Source organism: Grus americana, chromosome 22 (assembly GCF_028858705.1).
Source record: "Grus americana isolate bGruAme1 chromosome 22, bGruAme1.mat, whole genome shotgun sequence".
In the NCBI taxonomy this organism is placed as follows: domain Eukaryota; kingdom Metazoa; phylum Chordata; class Aves; order Gruiformes; family Gruidae; genus Grus; species Grus americana.
This window is the reverse complement of record NC_072873.1, coordinates 6,432,374-6,455,417: the sequence shown is the minus strand read 5'-3', so window position 1 is coordinate 6,455,417 and position 23,044 is coordinate 6,432,374. Positions and strand designations below refer to the sequence as shown.

Below are 23,044 nucleotides of genomic sequence, written 5' to 3'. Positions count from 1 at the left end.
CCAGCAGGACCACCCAGGTCCTTTTCTGCAAAGCTGCTTTACAGCTGGGTGGTCCCCAGCACATATTGGTGCATGGCGTTGTTCATCCCCAGGTGCAGGACTTAGCCTTTGTGCCCAAAGGGGTAAGCGTGGGTGCCTTGTTGCCCTCCCACAGGAACTTCCTGTTGTGGCTCTCAAGGTGCTCACATTGGTTGGGTAGTCTGTCGCAGTCACCTGTACCATCATGTCCTTGCACTGAAATCCCTCCTTCTTCTGGAAGTGGTCCTGTGGGAGCAGTGAGCACAGGTACCTTCTGGGCACTGCCAGGTCCTCCAAGAACAGTGGCTGCTTTGTTCACCACCTGGGCAGATTTCAGCTGAGGGTCTGTGATTTACAGGGCCAATCTTCCCTTGCAGCCCTGACTGAGAGAGGAGTTCATTACTGCAGAATTAGATGCACAGCAGTGAAGGCTTCTCTCTCCATTGTATGCAAAATACCCACCAAAATGAGAAACACAGCAAAGGCTGCGGATTCGCCAAGGGGCTGGAGAGAGGGAAGGGTGCTGCCCAGGAGCAGTTGTTCCCAGTGCCGAGGCTGCTCCTTAGCACTTCTCTGCTCACCGGCTCCAAATACCAGGATTTTGCCTCCTGCCCCTGTCCCTGTCCCAGTCTCGGTCCCTTTCTTTTCTGCTACGCCAGCAGTGGCTGGGGAGCCCCAAGCCCTTAGTCTGGCACAGGTGTAGCGCTTCACTGGGGATGGGGCTGCAGATCCCCCCACTCCACCACCCCACCAGCCTGCCCTGCCCCAGCCAGCACTGAGCCAACCCATTGGAATCAGGACACCATCCCCTTATTCTAGGAATTTATGTGTTCACCCATTAAAATACCTTTCTTCTCCCCCTTTATCACCTTCCTCTCCCTGTTCCAAGTCCTCATGCACACAGAAATACCAAACAGCTGCTTCCTAAATAACAGAGGCCAAATGAAGAGAAACCTGAAACCTGTTGAAAAGAACACTACACCTGCATTTCCCAGAGCCCTGAACATTATGAGGAGCCGTTGTGCTTTCAAAAGCCCTCCCACCAACAGAGAGCACACAAAAGCAGACACACTCTACAGCGAGGGAGAGATGTTCCCTCACAGTGTAAATGTGACGAAGGGAGAGGGAAACCCAGGGAAAAGTGCAAGAAGCCGCTGAGACCGTCGACACTCTGCTGCAAAGACAAGCAAAGGCAAAAGGTGAATTGGCCTCAGTCTTGCCCTCCTCACCCCAGAGGTGTGACTATGTCACACACTCTCTGGCACACTCTGCAGGATGCAGCCATTCCATTGTGCTGCCAAGAGTGCCTTGTTGTGTCTCCCGAGGGACAGAGATTCTGGAGACGGGAAAAAATGATCATCTTCACCATGGCTGTGCCAGCATGTGTCCTGCTAATCCAGTCAGGTGGGTGTATTCATGTACTTCCTATGCATGTGCCCCACAGTTGCTAGTAGGCTAGACGGAGGTCTGCGCTGACAAGGAGATGAGGGCAGGGAGAAATGCAGAGGGCTGATGGAAGTAGATATCTGACCTTTCCTTTTCTTTGGAAAGACAGAAAGGTTTGCGGTAAACACAGCCTTAAACACAGAGCAAGTGAGAGAAGGAAACAAGCTGCTCCGCAGACACATTTCTGCCCGTGTTGCAGGTCTGTTTGGAGGTGACCCCCAGAAGTGATTCTTCTTCGAGGCATCAACCACAGTTGGGCAGCAAGCGTTCTGCCCTGCCAGTCCACCACCGAGGACAGTGATAGCACTTTGAATGTCTTCTGGTACCACCAGCTCCCAGGGGAAATGTTGAAATACTAGTACACTACAGTTTACTGCTCTAGAAGCAGAGTAGTAAAACTAAGAAATACCTAAGTGACCAATAGCATTGCAGCTCATGAGGCAAGAGGCTCTACTTATTAATAAAATGTACCCCCTCACACTGCCCTGACATCATCAGATAATGATGATTGATAAAGACAAAGATGAATAAGATGATGAAGCTCAAGATGTAGATGATGACGATGACAATGATGATGATGACGATGACGATGGGGTTCTTCCAGGGTTGTGCTCGCTGTTCGGTAGCATTGGGTAGCCAAAGGCAATTTGGTCTGGGTAGCCCAGAGCCCAGGCAGGACTCAGCTTGGCCTGTTCTCCACATAGAACATGTCAAGGGGACTGCTGCAGCCACATGCATCCTGTCTCCCACAGGAGCTTTTTCCACCAGAACAGCCATAAGTACAGTAAAAAGGACATTACCACACTGGAGCTGAGGGACACCTTGTAGTGTCTTGGCAGGATGACAGGAAAAGACACTGAAGGGTGACCTAGCAATTCTAAATACTTGCCATTTATGACCTCTCAGATTTGGGGTTCAGGGTAGTGCGAGACAGGACAAATGCCAAGGGAGTAAGAGGGCTCTGAGTGGAGCAGAAAGTGGAGTGAAGGTGGGGCAGCCAGGGGGGACAAGTGTAAAGGCAGGGTAAATGTGGGGAAAGGAGGGCTCAGCTAAGCCAGAGCAGTTCTGCCTATGTGGACTCCCGTGTCTGTGGGATTCTTTCAGATCCGTCTTGTGGGCGCGGGCAGGGGACGGGGGTGAGGCCAGGGCGGGCTGGGGGTGCGGGGCACGGGGAGGGTCCTGCGAGGGGACGCTGCGGGCCGACAGCCCGTCCCTGACGCTGGGGCTGGGTCCGTCCCCAGCTGCGCCTGGCCGAGGCGCCCACCCCCTTCCGCAGGGCTCGACGTCAGGGCGACAAGCCGGGAGAGCGGCGGAGGCGCGCTGGGAGGCGCTGGGCAGGAGCCTTCGTCTCCCGGGGCGCCGCGCTCCTCCTCTGGCGACGCCCCTGCCCCACGTCCCTCCCCGTGCCCCCCCTTCTCCTCCCCCGAAGGGGCCGCGGCACCGGGGAGCCGAGCCGGGCCGGGCGTGTTCTGTTGGGGGCGGGCAGAGGCGTGGGCGCTGCCGCGGCAAGGGGCCGAGGCGGCGTGGCGGTGAGGAGCGGTCCCGAGCGCGGCTCCGCTCGTCTCCTCTGCGGCTCCCGCCGGGCCGAGGTGCCCGGCCGGCCCCGGCGCGGCAGGGCATGGTGGCGCCCGGGCTGGGGCCGTGGCTCCTGGCCTTGTCCTTGGCCGCGGGGCCGGCAGGTGAGAGCCGGGCGGGGAGGGCAGCGAGGCCAGGGCTGGGCCCGGGGCTGGGGCTGCTGCCGCGGGCGGCCCTGCCCGTCCCGGGGCCCCGGGGCTGCGGCTGCTCCCGCGCCGGGCGCGCTGTCGCCTGGCACTCGCCTTCCTTAGCGGGGAAGCGGGGAGCGGGTGGCGTGGGGGGGAACGTGACAGGCAGATGCAGAGGGAGATGCAGAGGGAGAGGGAGATGCACATGCAGAGGCAGAGGGAGGCTTTCGTTCCGCGGTCGGGGCCGCAGTGGCGGGAGCAGGCGCGGCTGATCCCCGAGGAGGGCAGGCGGTGCCTTGCCCTGGTCGCGGGGCTTTGCCGGGAGAGAGGGGGGTGGCGGCTGTGGCTGTGGCGGGGCGGGTGTCGCCGGGGCGGCGGGTGAACGTCCTCGGGCCGTGGGCACGCCCTGCCCGGCTGCCTGCGCTCTCCGTCCGCAGGGCTGTGGGCGCAGCTGAGGCTGGTGGAGACCGGCGGAGGGCTGCGAGCGCCCGGGGACTCCGTGCACCTCTCCTGCCGCGGATCCGGCTTCACCTTCGGGAATTATCACGTTCTGTGGTACCGTCAGGCACCGGGTAGCAGTCTGGAGTGGGTCTCTGTCATCTGGGCATCGGGTGCTACAAGTTATGGCCCAGCAGTGGAGGGCCGAGCCACAGCCTCCCGGGACAATTCCCGTTCCGAGTCATCTCTGTCGCTGCAGGACCTGCGCCCTCAGGACTCTGCCCGCTACTTCTGTGCCGTTCACACGGAGACAGGAAATGCAGCAGAGCTTTAACACAAACCTCGCACCAGGGTCCTGGCTCTGGGTCTCGGAGCTGGCAGGGAGGCGAGTCCCCCAGATGTTCAGGGTTGTTCTCAGAGATTCATGTATTTACAGCATAGAGTTTTCAAATGTTTGATTCTGACCAGGATGTCCTACCTGCTTATGTCCCCCAATGAGCTCTAAGCCTTCTCTTTGCTATCTTTGCATGTGTCATGCCAACCCCTTCTCCTCCCACACTCCAAAGTTCCTTCATCTTTGGAAACAAGTTTTGCTGTTTCCATCGAATCCCAGTAGTACGGTGTACCCAGAAATAACCCAGCTTGGGGAGGGCTGTGAATAGCTGTGCTCTGGTTTTGGGTACGGGTCTGGTCGACTCAGCTTAGCCCAGGAGTTTTCCTGCCTGAGGAGGGAGCAGAAGAAGTGGGAAGTACAGAGGGTCATTTGGGATCTCCCTGGCAGAAAGGGGAAGTCTGTTCTACTCTGCCAGATCTGAGACTGTAATGGGAGCCAGAGCTTGTGAGCATGTGTGTTTGCACCTGCTGGATTTTGGAGATCACAAGTAGAAGGCCAGGGAAGTGGTGGAGTAGATGAAGTGCTGGCTTGAGCTGTTCCTGGCTGCTCATACTTGTCTCCCAGGGTTGCAGGTGGCCTTTCTCAGGTGCAGACAGAGGCCTCTGGCCCCACAGTAGGGAAGGTCTCAGAGTCTCTCATGCTTACCTGCCACATCTCTGGTGTACCCATCACCGACAGCAGCTACGCTTGGGACTCTATCCTCGCCAGAACCAGGGCAATGATGAATATAGTCTCTTTGTTGTGTTGTTCATGTTGTCTCCATGTGCTCATCTCCACTAGACATGCATATTATGCTCATGTGTGTACACTGAGGGCCAGCATGGATTTTTGTAGGGGAAGCCCAGGAAGGAGGATGTGGAGGGTGCCCTGGGCCAGAACAACACTCCAGCCCTCCACAGGTTTGGGGGCCGTAGGGAACCCAGCATGTCCTACCATGCTGGGGCAGCTCCAAGTGACACAGGGTACCATAGGTCCCCCTGGTCCTGCATCCCCCTGCTTCTTTTCCCAGCCTCAAGCTTCCAGCTTCAGTGGGTTCCTTTACCCTCTGCAACTCCCCTTCCAAGCCCTGTCCTGGATCCTCTCCTCAAGGGGCCATGTTGGAGCACCCATGAAAAGAGAAGGGAGTGGAAGTGTAACTGTGGGATAGGGGCTGTGAAACAGAAACTATAGAATCAGGTTGAGATAATTAGTTTGTAACCAAGGTAATAGGTAATGAAGCTAACTGACCATGGCAAGGTACAATGCTGCTATGTTCCATGTACAGTCCCTACCAAACTGAACAATAGGTTCGGAGATATTAATCTTAAGAAGTTGTTATGGACAGGTGCACCCACAGCAAGGATACTGCACATGCCTGCAAGAAGAGGGTCACGCAGCGGACACAGGTGCGCGACCACTGACGACCACCAGAGATCCCTTGAGGACCACCAACTCAAATCACTGAGCATGCGTGACGGGGAGGAGAATATGGAAATGGATTTTAAGAAATGATTATCATAAGACTGCCTTTTCTGAGAAAAATGATGAATATGTATATTTTGATTCTATATAACCTGTGTGTTGGTAATCACCTGGCATGCATGTTGGGTAGAGCTATCCCCCGTGCATCCAGCGCTGCAATAAAGAATGCCTGCCTTTTAACACTACATTGGTGTTACGAGGTTTATTCCCAGGTTTCAGTGACAGAAGGATTCAGAGTTGGGGGCTTGAGCCTGAACATCTACCCCAGAGTTTCAGCACCAAGCATATTCAAGGTGTCACCTACATGGAGCCTTGTAGGACTTTTGCTGCTCAGGGGATTAGGGAGGGCTTTGACAGGAAGAGCCAGCTAGAGAAGCATCAGCACAAGGGAGCAAGTGGAAGAGAAGGGTGGTGGGCCGGAGCAGAGGGAACAGGGTGGGGAGCATGTCTGCTTGATCGTGTCTTATGTGCAAGCTGAGCTAGGCGTGTGGGCTCCTACCTGGGAGGAGCAGCAGCACAGAAACACCAAGGAACAGGGAGGAAAACCTGACATCCGCCAGGGTCAGCTCCAGAGTCCCAGCAGAGAAAGGTTGAGGGTGACACCACAGCAACATGTCACCTTTTGCCGAACTGTTGCTTCTCCAGCCCCTGCCTCTCGCCTTCTTTGTTGTCTCAGAGGGAGGGGGTGATGCGGAGGGACTAGGACTGACTGCAGGCAGAGAGGCAGAGGCAGGGAAGATGTGGGCAGAGCTGTTCTGCGGGCAGAGAGAAGCTGAACATGCCCCTGCTCTGTGGAGCTGTGCTGACCGCTTGCAGCCTGACCTATGCCTCTGGCCTGACCTCCCCACCCATTCCTGCAGCACACAGTGGGAACAGCCCTCTTCCTCTTCTAGCCATGAGTTAGGCACCTCTGTCCAGCCTGCCTCCTCTGCAGTGTGGGGACAGGCAGGGCAGCGACCCACTGCTCCCACATCTTGGGGGCGTAATGCTTTGCTCTTGGGCTGGACACTCTGCTCATGGGGCACTGCAACCCGGTCCAGCAAAGAGCTACAAGGATGATTAGAGGACTGGAGCATCACTCTCATGAGGAAAGGCTGAGAGAGCTGGGTCTGTTTAGCCTGGAGAAGAGAACACTGAGATGGGGTCTCATCAATATGTATAAATATCTACAATGTGGGTGTTCAAGAGGATGGGACCAGACTCTTTACAACGATGCCCAGCAACAGGACAAGGGGCAATGGGCAGAAACTGGAACACAGGAAGTTCCACCTCACCATGAGGAACAACTTCTTTACTTTGAGGGTGACAGAGCACTGGGACAGGCTGCCCAGAGAGGCTGTGGAGTCTCCTTCTCTGGAGATACTCGAAAGCCACCTGGACGCGATCCTGTGCAACCTGCTGTAGGTGATCCTGCTTTAGCAGGGGGCTTGGCCTAGATGATCTCCAGAGGTCTCTTCCAACCCCTACTGTTGTGTGATGCTGTGATAACATCTTGTCACAAGTACTCAGTGAGACACCTAGGAAAGATGCTCTCCTAGACTTGCTATTTGTGAATAGAGAAGGACCTGTGGGAGATCTGATGGTAGGTGTTTATCTTGGCCACAGTGATCATGAGATGGTTGAGTTTAAACTTCTGAGTGTAATGAGGAAAAAGGTCAGCAGAGTTGCTACCCTGGACTTCATGAGAGCAAAATTTAAGCCATTCAGGGAGGTTCTTAGCAGTATCCCCTGGGAATCTGGTTTTGAAGGCTGAGGGATCCATGAGTGCTGGTGAGTTTTTAAGAATTACCTTATAAAAGCCCAGGAGCAGGCAAACCCCTTGCCTTGAAAGTCAAGCAAGCGGGGCAGAAGATGAGGCTGGCTGCACAGGCAACTCCTCAGGGAGCTCAAGAATAAAAAGAAATTGGATGATCTCTGTATGATGTGTGACCTGACACGGAGCGTGGCGCAGCAGTTTGCATGTCATTTCGCGCAGGAAGGTCCTACTCCCCCTACCAGCTCAGGAGGTGAGTTCCATTGGTGGTCATCACCCCCTTGGAAGGAGATGAGCTGTGGTATCCACCTGGCAGAGAGCTCTGTCCTCTGGATATGGGAATCCAGACAGAGCTGCTGCAAAGACATGCAGCCTCCCAGGTCTCAGGCTGCAGGGAGTGCCAGAGCCTGTCACTGGGCATGGATGGTGGGTAGTGAGAACGGCTGTGTGAGGTGTGAGCAGGGGGCTGATCTGCTCAGCCTGGTGGCAGAGCTACGGGAGGAAGTAGAAAGGTTAAGGAGCATCAGGGAGGCTGAGATAGAGAGAGCCTGGTGGAGCCAAGCTCTGCCCTCCCTGAGGCAGAAACAGGGACCAGACAAAACCCAAGATGAAGGGGACCCTGTATCCTCCCCCTGCCAGGTTGCAGGCTGTAGCTTAAGAGGAAGGAGGGAATGGAAGCAAGTCCACACTCGGGGTGGCAGGGAACCTCCTCCTTGCCCACCTCGCCCTCCCAGGTGCCTCTGTACAACAGGTGTGAGGCTCTGGCTGTGGAAGGCCACTCAAAGGAGGACATGGATGAGAGTCGACCTACACCAGAGGTATCGCCAAGGCCAGAAAGGCCCACACCCCGTATCGTGACCATGTCCACGAGGAAGAAAAGGTGGGTTATAGTTGTAGGCAACTCCCTTCTGAGGGGTACGGACGGTCCAATAGGCAGGGCAGACCCTCCTCTTGGGGAAGACTGCTGCCTCCCTGGGCCTTTGTTAAGGACATCACTAGGAAACTGTCCAGCCTGGTACAGCCCTGGGACTACTACCCACTACTGCTCTTCCATGTGGGTGGTGATGAAGCCGCAACACATAGTGCAAATGCGATCAAAAGGGACTTCAGTGTCTTGGGAGGGTTCCTGAGGGAATCTGGAGCACGAGTTATCTTGTCCTCCCTCCTTCCAGTTGCGGGCAGTGATTTTGGGAGGAACAGATGGACCCAGTCTACTAATAATATATGGCTCCGTGGCTGGTGTCACTGCCACAATCTTGGGTTTTTTGACAATGGGATGGCCTACATGGCACAGGCTTGCTCAAGTCGGATGGGATTCACCTTCTCAAAGCTTTAAACTAGGCATGAAGGAGGAGGGGGATAATATCAGGCTTGCCTGTGACAAGTTGTGGGATGACAGGCCAAGGTTGGAGGGACGAGGTGCCAGTAAGGACCCTCAGCCTTGTTGCTCAGAGACGTGCTGGACACACTGCAGCACGCTTGAAGTCTAGTGGAGATGAGCCAGGGGCTCCTCTGGTAATGGGAACCAACAGGGAATCACTGGTAAAGTACATCAAAGGAATTACAGCCACTCCAGCCAGGAAGTCAGCTTCACTGGGGGCCCAGCTGAAATGCCTCTATGCAAACACACGTAGCATGGGGAACAAACAAGAGGAGTTAGAGACATGCGCACACCTGCAGGGCTGTGATCTTATTGGCATCACGGAGATGTGGTGGGATGGCTCCTATGAGTGGAGAGTAGGAATGGAAGGACACAGGCTCTTTAGGAAGGACAGGCAGGGAAAACAAGGAAGGGATGTGGCTTTTTATGTCAAGGACCCACTGGAGTGCCTGGAGCTCCATCTGGGGATGGATGAGGAGCCGACTGAGAGCTTATGGATCAGGACTGAAGGGAGGGCAGGAACAGGGGACATTACAATGGAGGTCTGCTACATGCCACTCGACCAGGAAGAGCAAGCAGAAGAGGCCCTCTACAGACAGATAGGAGCAGCCTGACGTTCACAAGCCCTGGTCCTCATGGGGGACTTTGATCACCCCAATATCTGTTGGAGGGACAACACAGCAGGGCACAAGCAATCCAGGAAGTTCCTGGAATGCGTTGATGCCAACTTCCTCCTCCAAGTGACAGAGGAGCCAATGAAGAGAGATGCCATGCTGGACCTTGTTCTCACCAAGAAGGAGGGGTTGGTAGGTGTGGTGGGTTGACCCTGGCTGGAGGCCAGGTGCCCAGCACAGCGACCCTATCACTCCCCCTCCTTAACTAGACAGGGGAGAAAAAGTATAATGAAAGGCTTATGGGTCGAGATAAGGATAGGGGGAGATCATTCACCTTTTACTATCATGGGCAAAACAGACCAAATTTAGAAAAAAAATTAATCTAATTTATTACCCAGCAAAACAGAGTAAAGCAATGAGAAATAAAACCAAACCCTAAACCCCCTCCCCCAACCCCTCCCTTCTTCCCAGGCTTAACTTCACTCCTGATTACTACCTACTCCCCCCGAGCGACAGAGGGGGACAGGGAATGGGGGTTGTGGTCAGTTCATCACATGTTGTCTGATTGTGTGTTGGGTTTGCGTGGCAAGGTTTTGGTAGTGGGGGGGCTACAGGGGTGCCTTCTGTGAGAAGGTGCTAGAAGCTTCCCCTGTGTCTGATAGAGCCAATGCCAGCCGGCTCCAAGACGGACCCACCACTGGCCAAGGCCAAGCCAATCAGCGCCTCTGTGATAACATATTTAAGAAGAAGAAAAACAGTTAGAGAGAGCTTTTGCAGCTGGAGAGAGGAGTGAAAAGATGTAAGAAACTCTGCAGACACCAAGGTCAGTGCAGAAGGAGGGGCAGGAGGTGCTCCAGGCGCCGGAGCAGAGATCCCCCTGCAGCCTGTGGTGAAGACCATGGTGAAGCAGGCTGTCCCCCTGCAGCCCATGGAAGAAGGATGAGGGGGTGTAGAGATTCCACCTGCAGCCCGTGGAGGACCCCACACTGGAGCAGGTGGAGGCACCTGAAGGAGGCCCGTGGGAAGCCCACGCTGGAGCAAGTTCCTGGCCGGACCGGTGGACCCATACAGAGGGGAGCCCACGCCAGGGCAGGCTTGCTGGCAGGACTTGTGACCTTGTGGGGGACCCCACGCTGGAGCAGTTTGCTCCTGAAGGTCTGCACCCCGTGAGAGGGACTCCATGCTGGAGCAGGGCAACAGTGAGAGGAGTCCTCCCCCTGAGGATGAAGAAGTGGCAGAAATACCATCTGATGAACTGACCATAACCCCCATTTCCCCGTCCCCCTGTGCCGCTGAGGGGGGGGAAGGTTGAAGCCGGGAGTGAAGTTGAGCCCAGGAATATGGGAGGGGTGGGGGGGAGGTGTTTTAAGAGTTGATTTTATTTCTCATTCCTCTACTCTGTTTTGCCTAGTAATAAATTAGATTAATTCCCTCTCTAAGTTCGGTCTGTTTTGCTCGTGACAACATTTAGTGAGTGATCTCTCCCTGTCCTTATCTCGACCCACAAGCATTTCGTTATACCTTTTCTCCCCTGTCTAGTGAATGAGGGGAGTGATAGAGTGGCTCTGGTGGGCACCTGGCCTTCAGCCAGGGTCAACCCACCACACTGATGCTCCTTCCTCCACAGAGGGAGGACTCCTCACACTCTTCCCCCAATCCAGTATGGGGTCCCTTTCACAGGAGAGAGTGCTCTACGAACTTCTCCAACATGAGTCCTTCCCACAGGCTGCAGTTCTTCATGAACTGCTCCAGCGTGGGTCTCTTCCACAAGGTGCAGACCTTCAGGACCACACTGCTGCAGCGTGAGTCCCCCATGGGTTCACAAGTCCTGCCAGCAAACCTGCTCCAGCTGGGCTAATCTCTCCACGGGTCCACAGGTCCTGCCAGGAGCCTGCTCCAGCACGGGCTTCCCACGGGGTCACAGTGTCCTTCAGGTGTCTCCACCTGCTCCAGCGCAGGGTCCTCCATGCACTGTAGGTGGAATCTCTGCTCCTCACCATCCAGCATGGGCTGCAGGGGGACAGCCTGCTTCACCATGGTATTTCACCATGGACTGCAGGGGAATCTCTGCTCCAGTGCCTGGAGCACCTCCTCCCCCTCCTTCTGCACTGACCTTGGTGTCTGCAAAGTTTCTCACATCTTCTCACTCCTCTCTCTGGATGCAAAAGCTCTCAGTAGGTTTTGGGGTTTTTTTCCTTCTTAAATATGTTATCACAGAGGTGCTAGCACTGTCGCTGACTGGCTCGGCCTTGGACAGTGGCGTGTCCATCTGGGAATCATCTGACATTGGCTGTATTGGACATAGGGGAAGCTTCTAGCAGCTTCTCACAGAAACTGCCTGTATAATCCCCCCTGCCCCTCCACTACCAAAACCTTGCCATGCAAACCCAAAACAGTAGGGGATGTGAAGCTCTAGGGCAGCCTTGGCTGCAGTGACCATGAAATGGTGGAGTTCAAGATACTTCTGGCAGCGAGGAGGGTGCACAGCAAGCTCCCTACCCTGGAGTTCAGAAGAGCAGACTTTGGAGTCTTCAGGGATCTGCTTGACAGAGACAAATGAGACAAATCCCTGGAGGGAAGAAAGGCCCAGGATAGGTGGCTAGTACTCAAGGATCATCTCCTCCAAGCTCAGGAGCCATGCATCCCAACAAAGAAGTAGTCAGGCAAAAACATCCAGAGGCCTGCATGGATGAACAAGGACCTCTTGGGCAAAATGAAACACAAAAAAGGAAGCCTACAGAGGGTGGAAGCAAGGGCAGGTAGCCTGGGAGGAATACAGAGAAACTCTCTGAGTAGGCAGGGATCTGGTTAGGAAAGCTAAAGCCTTGACAGAAATAAATCTGGCCAGGGACGTCAGGGGCAACAAGAAAAGTTTCTATAGGTACATCAGTGATGATAAAAAGAAGGCAAGGGAAAATGTGTCCCCCCTCTGGAATGATACAGGAGACCTGGTTACCCGGGATACGGAGAAGGCTGAGGTATTCAATGACTTTTTTGCCTCAGTCCTCCCCAGCAAGGGCTCTAGCCACGCTGCCCAGGTGATGGAAGGTAAAGGCAGGGACTGGGAGAATGAAGGACCACCCACTGTAGGAGAAGATCAGGTTGGAGAATATCTAAGAATCCTGAAGGCGACATGGATAGTGGGATTGGGTGCACCCTCAGCAAGTTTGCTGACGACACCAAGCTGTGTGGTGCGCTGGAGGGAAGGGATGCCATCCAGAGGGACCTTGACAGGCTGGAGAGATGGGCCTGTGTGTACTGTATGAAGTTCAGCGAGGCCAAGTGCAAGGTCCTGCACATGGGTCAGGGCAATCCCAAGCCCAACTACAGGCTGGGCAGAGAATGGATGACGAGCAGCCCTGAGGAGAAGGGCTTGGAGGTGTTGGTGGATGAGAATCTCAACATGAGCCAGCAATGCACACTTGTAGCCCAGAAAGCCAACCATGTCCTGGGTTCAATGAAAAGAAGTGTGAACAGCAGGTCAAGGGAAGTGATTCTGCCCCTCCATCTGCTCTGGTGAGACCCCACCTGGAGTACTGCATCCAGTTCTGTGTTCCCCGGTACAAGAAAGACATGGACCTATTGGAGCAAGTCCAGAGGAGGGCCACGAAGGTGATCAGAGAGCTGGAGCACCTCTCCTGTGAAGACAGGCTGAGAGAGTTGGGCTTGTTCAGCCTGGAGAAGAGAGGACTCCAAGGACATCTTATTGCAGCCTTCCAGTACCTAAAGTGGGTCTACAGGACAGTTGGAGAGAGTCTGTTAATCAGGGAGTGTAGTGACAGGAGAAGGGGAAATGGATTTCACCTAAAAGAGGATAGATCTAGATTAAAATTAAGGAACAAATACTTCACTGTGAAGGTGGTGAGACACTGGCACAGGCTGCCCAGAGAAGCTGTGGATTCCGCATCCCTGGAAGTGTTCAAGGCCAGGTTGGATGGGGCTTTGGGCAACCTGGTCTAGTGGAGGGTGCCCCTGCCCCTGGCAGAGGGGTTGGAACCAGATGATCTTTGAGGTCCCTTCCAACCCAAACCATTCTGTGATTCTGTGATCCTATGGAAGGAAGGTCAGGCTTTGCAGGAAGATTGCAGAGCTGTGGTTCACATATGCAGGGAGAAGACACCAAAGGCCAAAACTGAACCAGTGTTGAAACTGGCCAGTGTTGTATCAGAGAAGAAGAAAGGAATTCTAAGAATATGTTAATAGCAGGAGCAGGTGTAAGGAAAACATTGGACTGACACTTGATGAAGATGGTCACCCGAGAAACAGGGATGAAATTAAAATGGAGGCACTCAATGCTTTTTTTGCCTCAGGCTTTACTAATACCGATAGACCTTGGGCTGCCTGGTCCTCTGAGTTGGATGACCACGACTGCAGGAGCTGTGACTTTCCATTGGTGGACACTGAAATTGGAAGGGACCAGTTGTATCGCTTGAATGTTCACAAGTCCATGGGGCCAGCTGGGATTCAGTCAGAGTACCCAAGGAGCTGGTGAATGTTATGGCAGGACCCCTCTCAGTCATCTACCAGAGGTCTTGGGAATCTGAGGAGGTCCTTGCCGACTGGAAGTTATCTCAATTTTCCAGAAGGGCGTGAGGGAAGACCCAGGAAACTACAGACCTTTTAGTCTAACCTCAGTTCCTGGAAAAAATGTGGAGAAGGTCATAGTGGCTGCTGCTGAAAGGCATTTAATGGGCCATGCAATCATCAGGCACAGACCACCTGGGGTCACAAAGGAAAAGTGCTGTTTCACCAATTTGATATCCTCCTACAATAAAGTCACCTGCCTACTGGATGTAGGGAAGGTGGTGGATGTAGTTTTTCTGGGGTTTTATTAAGGCTTTTGATACTGTTGCTCACAGCGTCCTTCTGGACAAGTTGTCCAACTGCTAGATGAGCAGGTACACAGTGCGCTGGGTGAAGAACTGGCTGAATGGCAGGGCTCAAAGGGTTGTAGTGAATGGGGCTACATCTGGCTGGCAATCAGTCACCAGTGGTGTTCCTCAGGGCTCAATTCTAGGGCCACTTCTGTTCAATATTTTTATCAGTGGTCTGGATGCAGGAGTGGAATGCACCACAAGGAGGTTGCTGACAATACCAAACTGGGTGGGACTCTCTCAAAGGATAAGAAATCTTATGGAGGGATTTGGAAAGATTGCACCACTAGACAATCATCAATGGCATGAAATTTAAGAAGAACAAATGACTGATTTTGCACCTCAGAAGGACTAACACAGGACACAAGTAGAAATTGGGAGAGGAATGGCTGGAGAGCAGCCCTGCAGAAAGGGCTCTGGGGGTGCTGGTTGACAGCAGGCTCACTATGAGTCAGCAGTGTGCCCTGGCAGCCAAGAGGGCAAACCGCATTCCTGGGTTCCAGTGACAGGACACGTGGGAATGATTCAAAGCTGCCCCAGGGGAGGTTCAAACTAGATATTAGGAGACCTTTCTTTACTGAGAGGGTGCTCAAACACTGGAACAGGCTTCCTAGAGAGGGCTGCTTGGTGTCCCAATTCTGTCAGTGTTTAAGAGGCATTTGGACAATGTCCTTAATAAGTTGCTTCAACATATGGTCAGCCCTGCAGTGGTAAGGGTCTTGGACTAGATGATTGTTGTAAGTCCTTTCCACCTAGAACACTTCTCTTCTCTTCTCTTCTCTTCTCTTCTCTTCTCTTCTCTTCTCTTCTCTTCTCTTCTCTTCTCTTCTCTTCTCTTCTCTTCCCTTCCCTTCCCTTCCCTTCCCTTCCCTTCCCTTCCCTTCCCTTCCCTTCTCTCGCATCACATCGCATCATATCACTTTGCTTCTTTCTCCCCTGCTCTCCTCTCCCCTTCTCCTCCCTCACCTCCAGTACTAGTCCAGAGAGGAAAGCACGACTTCCTCAAGATTCCCACACAAGATACCATTTCTGGAGGTCAATGGGTGAGAAGAAAAGTCCGAGGTAGTGAATTTGTCATGAAAAAGCAACCAGGAAGGACAAAATGGGCCTTCCAATCTTAGTAAGATCTTTTCACTTTTACAGTCCTCACTGACATGGAAGGACTGAAGAGGCATCTTACTAGAAGTCTGAGATTTCTGTATTTCCCCCTTACTCTCATCTGGCTGACACAGGTGTGAATGCTTTTTCATCTTCTGGGTTCTTTGGTTCTGATTGTGAGCTTCTCACTTGGGGCTGAGAATATAATGCACATGCGTGTTTGCAGCTGCCGAAGCCCAATGATCACGAGAGTGGCCCCATGGCCCCATGGCCCACAGCCCCTGCCTGCTCTCCTAAGCATAGAAGCCAGCTAGCAGCCCAGAAGCCTTTCATCATCACTGGGCCAGTCATCACCTTCAAAAGTTGACTATTCTTGTTCTATAAGAGCCAGCTACATACTTTGGTGTAGGGTGGCTGTGTCATCCCATGCCATCCCAGCATCCTATGCTCTACAAACTGACAATGCTGCTAAGGCAGCTGCTTGCAGTCTGACAGCTGCAGATGTCAACGTGCAGATTTGCTGTGCCACCAGCAGACAGACCAGCTCTGAGCATGATTTCAGAGCAAGACTGTCCAGAGGGTTCGGGGTGTCCCTCCCAAAGCTAGCACTCCAGGGCGCCTCTCACTTCATGCAATGATTTGCATGCTCTGAGGGAAGTGCTCGCAGAAATTCTTAACTGTTTGGACTCCATGAGGAATGAGGGGAACTGACAGTCACAGTCCCAAGACAGGAGATAATGGTTTCCTTTTCAGGACTTTCCCTTCTGAACAGGTGGTGTGGTTTAGCCCCAGACAGCAGCTAAGCACCATGCAGCCCCTTGCTCACTCCTCCCCCCTATCCTGCCATGGGATGGGGAGGAGAATGGGAAGAAAAAGGTAAAACTTGTGGCTTGGGATAAGGACAGTTTCCTAGGACAGCAAAGAGTACTTATAGCAACAGTACTTAGAATATACACATACTGCATGCTACACAATGCAATTTACTGACCCCGTGACTGGACGCTCAGCCTGTCCCAGAGCTGCTGCTCCTCCCAGGCTAGCCCCATTCTTATGCAGAGCATGAGGACAACATCGTATGGTATGGAATACACCTTTGGCCAGTTTGGGCCACCTGTCCTGGCTGTGCCCCTCCCAGCTTTCTGTGAAAATTAACTCTATCCTAGCCGAAAACCAGGGCAACAGGGCAGCCGTAGGAAGATCGGGCACTTCAGATGGCCTACGAATGCCCCAATTCTGGGGACTGTGTTGACTCCCCCACACACCTAACTGTATCCAGGTTTTACCAGGGTCTAGCAAAGCCTTTTCCTACTGGGTGTCATCAGTCAGCTATCTCTGTCCTGAGCTGTGACCCACAAGTGTCTCATCCTTCCTCCACATCCAGTTTAAAGCTATCCTTCTATGCTGAGCGAGAGCTGAAGCAGTAACAGCAGTTGGATTAGGTAGCTAATGAAGCACCGTAACACTGACCCAGCACCTGGAACTGTAGCAAAGATAGGAACATGCGCTGGGGTGGGCATCATGTGCGTGCCACCTCCAGGCTCTCCCACTATGATGTATTTGGTGCTGAGTTCGTCCTGCAACAGGGAAATGTGCAGCACAGCGCATTGCAGGAGCTCCCGAACTATGTGCAGCCCAATATAAGCCTGTGCCCACTCAGGTCAACTTATGTTTGGTGGATCACCAAGTCGTTTGCGGAGAAAAGACTTCTGGTTAGGACGACTGCAGACACTACTGCACAATTGCAGTAGAGAAGGCAATAGCAGACTGGAGCAGAGGCACGCCTTGCAGTGTCGTGGCAGGAAGAAGAGGAAGAGACACCCAAGGCTGTCCTGACAATGCCGCCTAGTTGCCCTTTACCCCCTGTCAGCTTTTGGGTTCCGGGAGAGCGGCAGAGGCGCGCTGGGAGCCGCGGGCCAGGAGCCTTGGTCTCCGGGGGCGCCGCGCTCCTCCTCTGGCGACGCCCCTGCCCCGCGTCCCTCCCCGCGCCCCCCCTTCTCCTCCCCCGAAGGGGCCGCGGCACCGGGGGGGCGGGCCGGGCCGGGCGGTGACGGGCGTGTTCTGTTGGGGGCGGGCAGAGGCGTGGGCGCTGCCGCGGCGAGGGGCCGAGGCGGCGTGGCGGTGAGGAGCGGTCCCGAGCGCGGCTCCGCTCGTCTCCTCTGCGGCTCCCGCCGGGCCCTTGGTGCCCGGCCGACCCCGGCGCGGCAGGGCATGGTGGCGCCCGGGCTGGGGCCGTGGCTCCTGGCCTTGTCCTTGGCCGCGGGGCCGGCAGGTGAGAGCCGGGCGGGGAGGGCAGCGAGGCCAGGGCTGGGCCCGGGACGGGCAGGTCCGCCCGCGGGCAGCCCCAGACCCGGACCCACGGGGTGGCGGGGAGCGGGAGAGGCAGAGGGAGAGGGAGGCTTTCGTTCCGCGGTCGGGGCCGCAGTGGCGGGAGCAGGCGCGGCTGAGCCCCGAGGAGGGCAGGCGGTGCCTTGCCCCGGTCGCGGGGCTTTGCCGGGAGAGAGGAGGGTGGCGGCTGTGGCTGTGGCGGGACGGGTGTCGCCGGGGCGGCGGGTGAACGTCCTCGGGCCGTGGGCGCGCCCTGCCCGGCTGCCTGCGCTCTCCGTCCGCAGGGCTGTGGGCGCAGCTGAGGCTGGTGGAGACCGGCGGAGGGCTGCGAGCACCCGGGGACTCCGTGAACCTCTCCTGCCGCGGGTTCGGCTTCACGTTCAGGGATTTTTCTGTTTGGTGGTACCGTCAGGCACCGGGCAGCAGTGTCGAGTGGGTGTCCTACATCAGTTACACGGGTACCACGAAGAAGTACGGGGCAGCAGTGGAGGGTCGAGCCACAGTCTCCCGGGACAATTCCCGTTCCGAGTCAACTCTGTCCCTGCGGAGCCTGCGCCCTCAGGACTCTGCCCGCTACTTCTGTGCCGTTCCCACGGAGACAGGAAATGCAGCAGAGCTTTAACACAAACCTGGCAGGCAGCTAAAACAACCACATTAGTATTTGCTCACTACCTGCTCCCGGTAGGATATGGGAGAGAATTGAAAATGGAAAGGGAAAAAAAATTCTCTTTGGTTTCGATAAAGACAGTTTAAGAGGATAAAACAAAAGAATAATCATCAGCAGCAGCAGCATCCAAATATTAAAAATCAATTTTGAAGAGCACAATTTCTCACCACCCAAAGTCGATGCTCTATAATACCCCAAGCTGACCCGCCTCCCAGCCCACCCCTCTGTTCTGTACAGAACATGACGTCATATGATATGGACTATCCCTTTGGTCAGTTTGGGTCAGTTGCCCTGGCTGTGTCCCCTCCCAGCTTCTTGGGCAGCCCGGCGTTCTCCTTGGCAGGCCACTATGAGAAGCTGAAAAGTCCTTGACTGCTTGGCAACAGCTAAAAACATGAGTGTGCTATCGACATGCTAAATCCAAAACACAGCCACACACCAGCTGCCAGAAAGAAAATTAACTCTATCCCTGCCACAACCAGGGCAGTATCCAGCCCTTATTCTGCCCGTCCAGTTCCCACATGTTCCAATCAATTGCAATTAATCACTGCCTTTTGATTTATACACACAGTGTCCTGGTTCTGGCAAGGACAGAGTTAATTTCAGAAGGAGCCAGGAGAGGTGACCCAAGCTGGCCGGGGGTATTCCGTACCATGTGACATCATGCTCACCATAAAAGGGGGGCTAGTCGGGCAGGGGAGGGGCGGCGGGGTTTTCAGCACAGTTCCGAGACCAGGGACAGGCTGAGTGTCTGGTTGGTTCGTGGTCGTTGGTTCGGTAAATTGTTCTCTGTTATTACCCATTGTTAATACCTGTTATCAGTACTGTGGTTGATTGTTTCCCTCTCCCTTGCTGTCCCAGTAAACTGCCCTTATCCCAACCCTCGAAGCTTTGCCATTGCTTTTCCGTTCTCCTCCCCATCCTGCTGGGGGAGGGGTGAGTGAGCAGCCACATGGCACCCAGCTGCCGGCTGGGCCTAAACCACGTCACACAGATAGAATTTTCTTAGTCAGTAGACCACCACAGTGAAATGTCTGTACAATGGTCATAAATGTCCACAAAATGTCCACTGAGTTCCTTTAGTCTCTGACTTAGGGCTCCATCTGTCCTAACAGCCTTTCAGGGCAGGAGAGATGGTGTGTGATGGTGGATTGCTGCATGCTGCATCCCGAACTTGTAGATGATGCATCTGGAGCAGTCCATGCTTGCGCTCTGTGGGTTGAAGACATCAGTCTGGAGGAAGTTGCTGGGCGCTCATTGCTGAAGCCTGTTCTGGTTTCGTCACCTCTGCACCTTGTTGCCTTTCATCAAAGTTCATTCTTCATTACTCTGGATAATTCTTACTGTAATACTATGGCATACAGGAATCGTGGTAGTGAGGACATGCATTATCATGTAGCAATTACCATCATACAATTGAAATCATTGGCTATTCTCACCCAAAATGAAATCACCTTGAGGTACACATTGGACTGTTGCATCCTTCTGCTTCACCCACCAAGTGCATCCAGGTCCTTGAGCAAAAGCAACCCCACGGATGGGTTTGTCTTTGCCTGAAGCAGGAGTAACCCAGCCTGTCTTCCCCAATGTATTCTTCATGTGCAATACAGGGACTTTATCTGCTTCTACAGTACATAAAAGGTTTGATTGGGCAGGCCCAGCTCGATTGGTAGACGCCCTAGAGTTAACTAACCAGGTGGCCTTTGCTAAACGTATATCCCAATGTTTGAAGGTCCCAGCACCCATTGCTCTCAGTGTAGTCTTTAGCAGTCCATTGTATTGTTTGATTTTCCCAGAGGCTGGTGCATAGTAGGGGATGCGATACACCCACTCAATGCCATGCTCTTTGGCCCAGGTGTCTATGAGGTTGTTTCGGAAATGAGTCCCATTGTCTGACTCAGTTCTTTCTGGGGTGCCATGTCACCACAGGACTTGCTTTTCAAGGCCCAGGATAGTGTTCTTGGTGATGGCATGGGGCACGTGATTTGTTTCCAGCCATCTGGTAGTTGCTTCCACCATTGTAAGTACATGGCGCCCACCTTGGTGGGTTTGTGGGAGTGTGACATAAGCAATCTGCCAGGCCTCCCCATATTTACGTCAGCCATCGTCCTCCACACCTTTACCTGCTTGGCTTGTCATAGATGACCTGTGCAATAGCATCCATGGTTAAGTCCAACCCTCGAGCACAAGCCCATCTATACATTGCATCTCTTCCTTGATAGCCTGAGTTGTCATGGGCCCACTTCGCTGTAAAGAATTCACCCTTGTGTGGCCAGTCTGGATCTTCCTGAGCCACTTCAATCTTAGCAGCCTAATTCCATATGCTGGTTGTTCTGATGTTCTTCAGTGGGCCAACTCTTGGGTACATGGGCATCTACGTGATGTACTTTTACAATCAGATTTTCTTGCCAGGCAGCAATATCTTGCCACAGTGGGGCAGCCCAGATGGGTTTGCTTCTGTGCTGCCAGTTGCTCTGCTTCCATTGCTGTAACCACCCCCAGAGGGCATTGGCCACCATCCATGAGTCAGTAGGGAGGCAGAGCATCAGCCACTGTTCTCGTTCAGCATTGTCTAGAGCCAGCTGGATGGCTTTCACCTCTGCAAACTGACTGCAATGTGACAGGACCCCTCAGTGAACAGGGCATATTGCTTCTCATTTTCTGGCAGCTTATTACACAGTGAGGCCTCTTCAGCACACATCACCCCCTCCTCTAGGAATATTCCAAAATCTTTCATTTGATCATGTCATCTCCATGACATTTGATGTGACTGGGGTTTCCTATTCAAGCCCACTGTGTGATCACAGAATCATAGAAATATAGAATGGTTTGGGTTGGAAGGGACCTCAAATATCATCTAGTTCCAACCCCCCTGCCACGGGCAGGGACACCCTCCACTAGACCACGTTGCCCAAAGCCCCATCCAACCTGGCCTTAAACACTTCCAGGGATGGGGCATCCACAACCTCTCTGGGCAACCTGTGCCAGTGCCTCACCACTCTAACAGTAAAGAATTTCTTTCTAACATCTAATCTAAATCGACCCTCCTTCAGCTTGAACCCATTACTCCTTGTCCTGTCACTACACTCCCTCATAAACATTCCCTCACCATCTTTCTTGTAGGCCTCCTTTAGCTACTGGTAAGCTGCAATTAGATCTCCCCGGAGCCTTCTCTTCTCCAGGCTGAACAATCCTAACTCTCTCAGCCTGTCCTCATAGGAGAGGTGCTCCAGCCCTCTGATCAGCTTCGTGGCCCTCCTCTGGACTCACTCCAACAGCTCGATGTCTCTCCTGTACAGGTGACCCCAGAGCTGGGTGCAGTACTCCAGGTGGGGTCTCACAAGAGAGGAATAGAGGAGCAGGATCACCTCCCTCGACCTGCTGGCCACACTGGCTTTGACGCAGCCCAGGACACGGTTGGCTTTCTGGGCTGTAAGCGCACACTGCCGGCTCATGTTGAGCTTCTCATCAATCAATACCCCCAAGTCCTTCTCCTCGGGGCTGCTTTCAATCCATTCCTCACCCAGCCTATAGTCGTCCTTGGGATTGCCCCGACCCACATGCAGGACCTTGCACTTGGCCTTGTTGAACTTCATGCAGTTCGCATGGGCCCATCTCTCCAGCCTGTCAAGGTCCCTCTGGATGGCATCCCTTCCCTCCAGCGTGTCTACCACACCACACAGCTTGGTGTCGTCAGCAAACTTGCTGAGGGTGCACTCGATCCCATTGTCCATGTCACTGACAAAGATGTTGAACAGTGCCGGTCCCAGTACCGACCCCTGAGGAACGCCACTCCTCACCATTCTCCACTTGGATATTGAGCCGTTAACCACAATTGTTTGAGTGCGACCATCCAGCCAATTCCTTATCCACTGAATGGTCCATCCGTCAAATGCACGTCTCTCCAATTTAGAGACAAGGATGTCGTGTGGGACAGTGTCAAATGCCTTGCACAAGTCCAGGTAGATGATGTCAGCTTCTCTTCCCTTGTCCACCGACGCTGTAACCCCATCATAGAAGGCCACCAAGTTTGTCAGGCACGATTTGCCCTTAGTGAAGCCGTGTTGGCTGTCACCAATCACCGCCTTATTTTCCATGTGCCTGAGCATAGTCTCCAGGAGGGTCTTCTCCATAATCTTGCCAGGCACGGAGTTGAGACTGACCAGCCTGTAGTTCCCTGGGTCTACCTTTTTTCCCTTCTTAAAAATGGGGGTTATGTTTTGCCTCTTGCAATCAGTGGGAACTTTGCCAGACTGCCAGGACTTCTTGAATATGATGGAGAGTGGCCTGGCCACTTCATCCGCCAGTTCCCTCAAGACCTGTGGATCAGTGTGACCCACTTACTCCATGTAGCATCAGTTGCATGGTGTGTAGAGGGGACCCTCCCTTTGAACATCCAGCCCAGCACCAGCAGTCGGGCTGCTAGGAGGAGCTGTGCTTCGGTACCAAGCACCTCTGAAGCAGCTCCAACCCCTTCATATGCTGCCAATATCTCTTGTTCAGTTGGAGTGTAGCAGGCCTTGGATCCTCTGTATCCCCGACTCCAAAACCCCAGGGGTCCACCTCGAGTCTCCCCTGGTGCTTTCTGCCAGAGACTCCAGGTAGGGCCATCTTCCCCGGCTGTGGAGTAGAGCACATTTGTGACATCTGGTCCTGCTCGGACTGGCCCAAGGGCTACTGCATGGACAATGTCCGGTTTAATGTGCTCAAAGGCTTGTCGTTGCTCAGGGCCTCGTTTGAAATCATTCTTCTTCTGGGTCACTTGATACAGAGGACTTACAATGAGACTGTAATTTGGGATAAGCATTCTCCAGAAACCCACAACCCCTAAGAAAGCTTGTGTTTCCTGTTTGTTAGTTGGTGGAGGCATGG

The 23,044-nt window shown here is 53.9% G+C and overlaps 1 protein-coding gene, 1 long non-coding RNA gene and 1 gene segment (V, D, J or C); all 3 read left to right on the top strand.

Annotated features, from left to right (window-relative positions):
- Positions 1–23,044, top strand: part of LOC129195352 (M1-specific T cell receptor alpha chain-like) — a 431,139-nt gene that overhangs the window by 121,356 nt on the left and 286,739 nt on the right. The gene's annotated exons all lie outside the window — the stretch shown is intronic.
- The window catches only part of LOC129195363 (uncharacterized), a 75,305-nt gene continuing 55,267 nt past the window's right edge, over positions 3,007–23,044 (top strand). The window contains exons 1-2 of the long non-coding RNA XR_008573897.1: positions 3,007–3,143; positions 5,324–5,660. This is a non-coding gene — a long non-coding RNA (uncharacterized LOC129195363). The remainder of the gene's footprint in view (positions 3,144–5,323; positions 5,661–23,044) is intronic.
- LOC129195357 (Ig heavy chain V region C3-like) lies at positions 17,266–18,239 on the top strand. The segment is given in 2 exon segments: positions 17,266–17,449; positions 17,790–18,239. Coding segments are annotated over 2 exon segments (399 nt in total).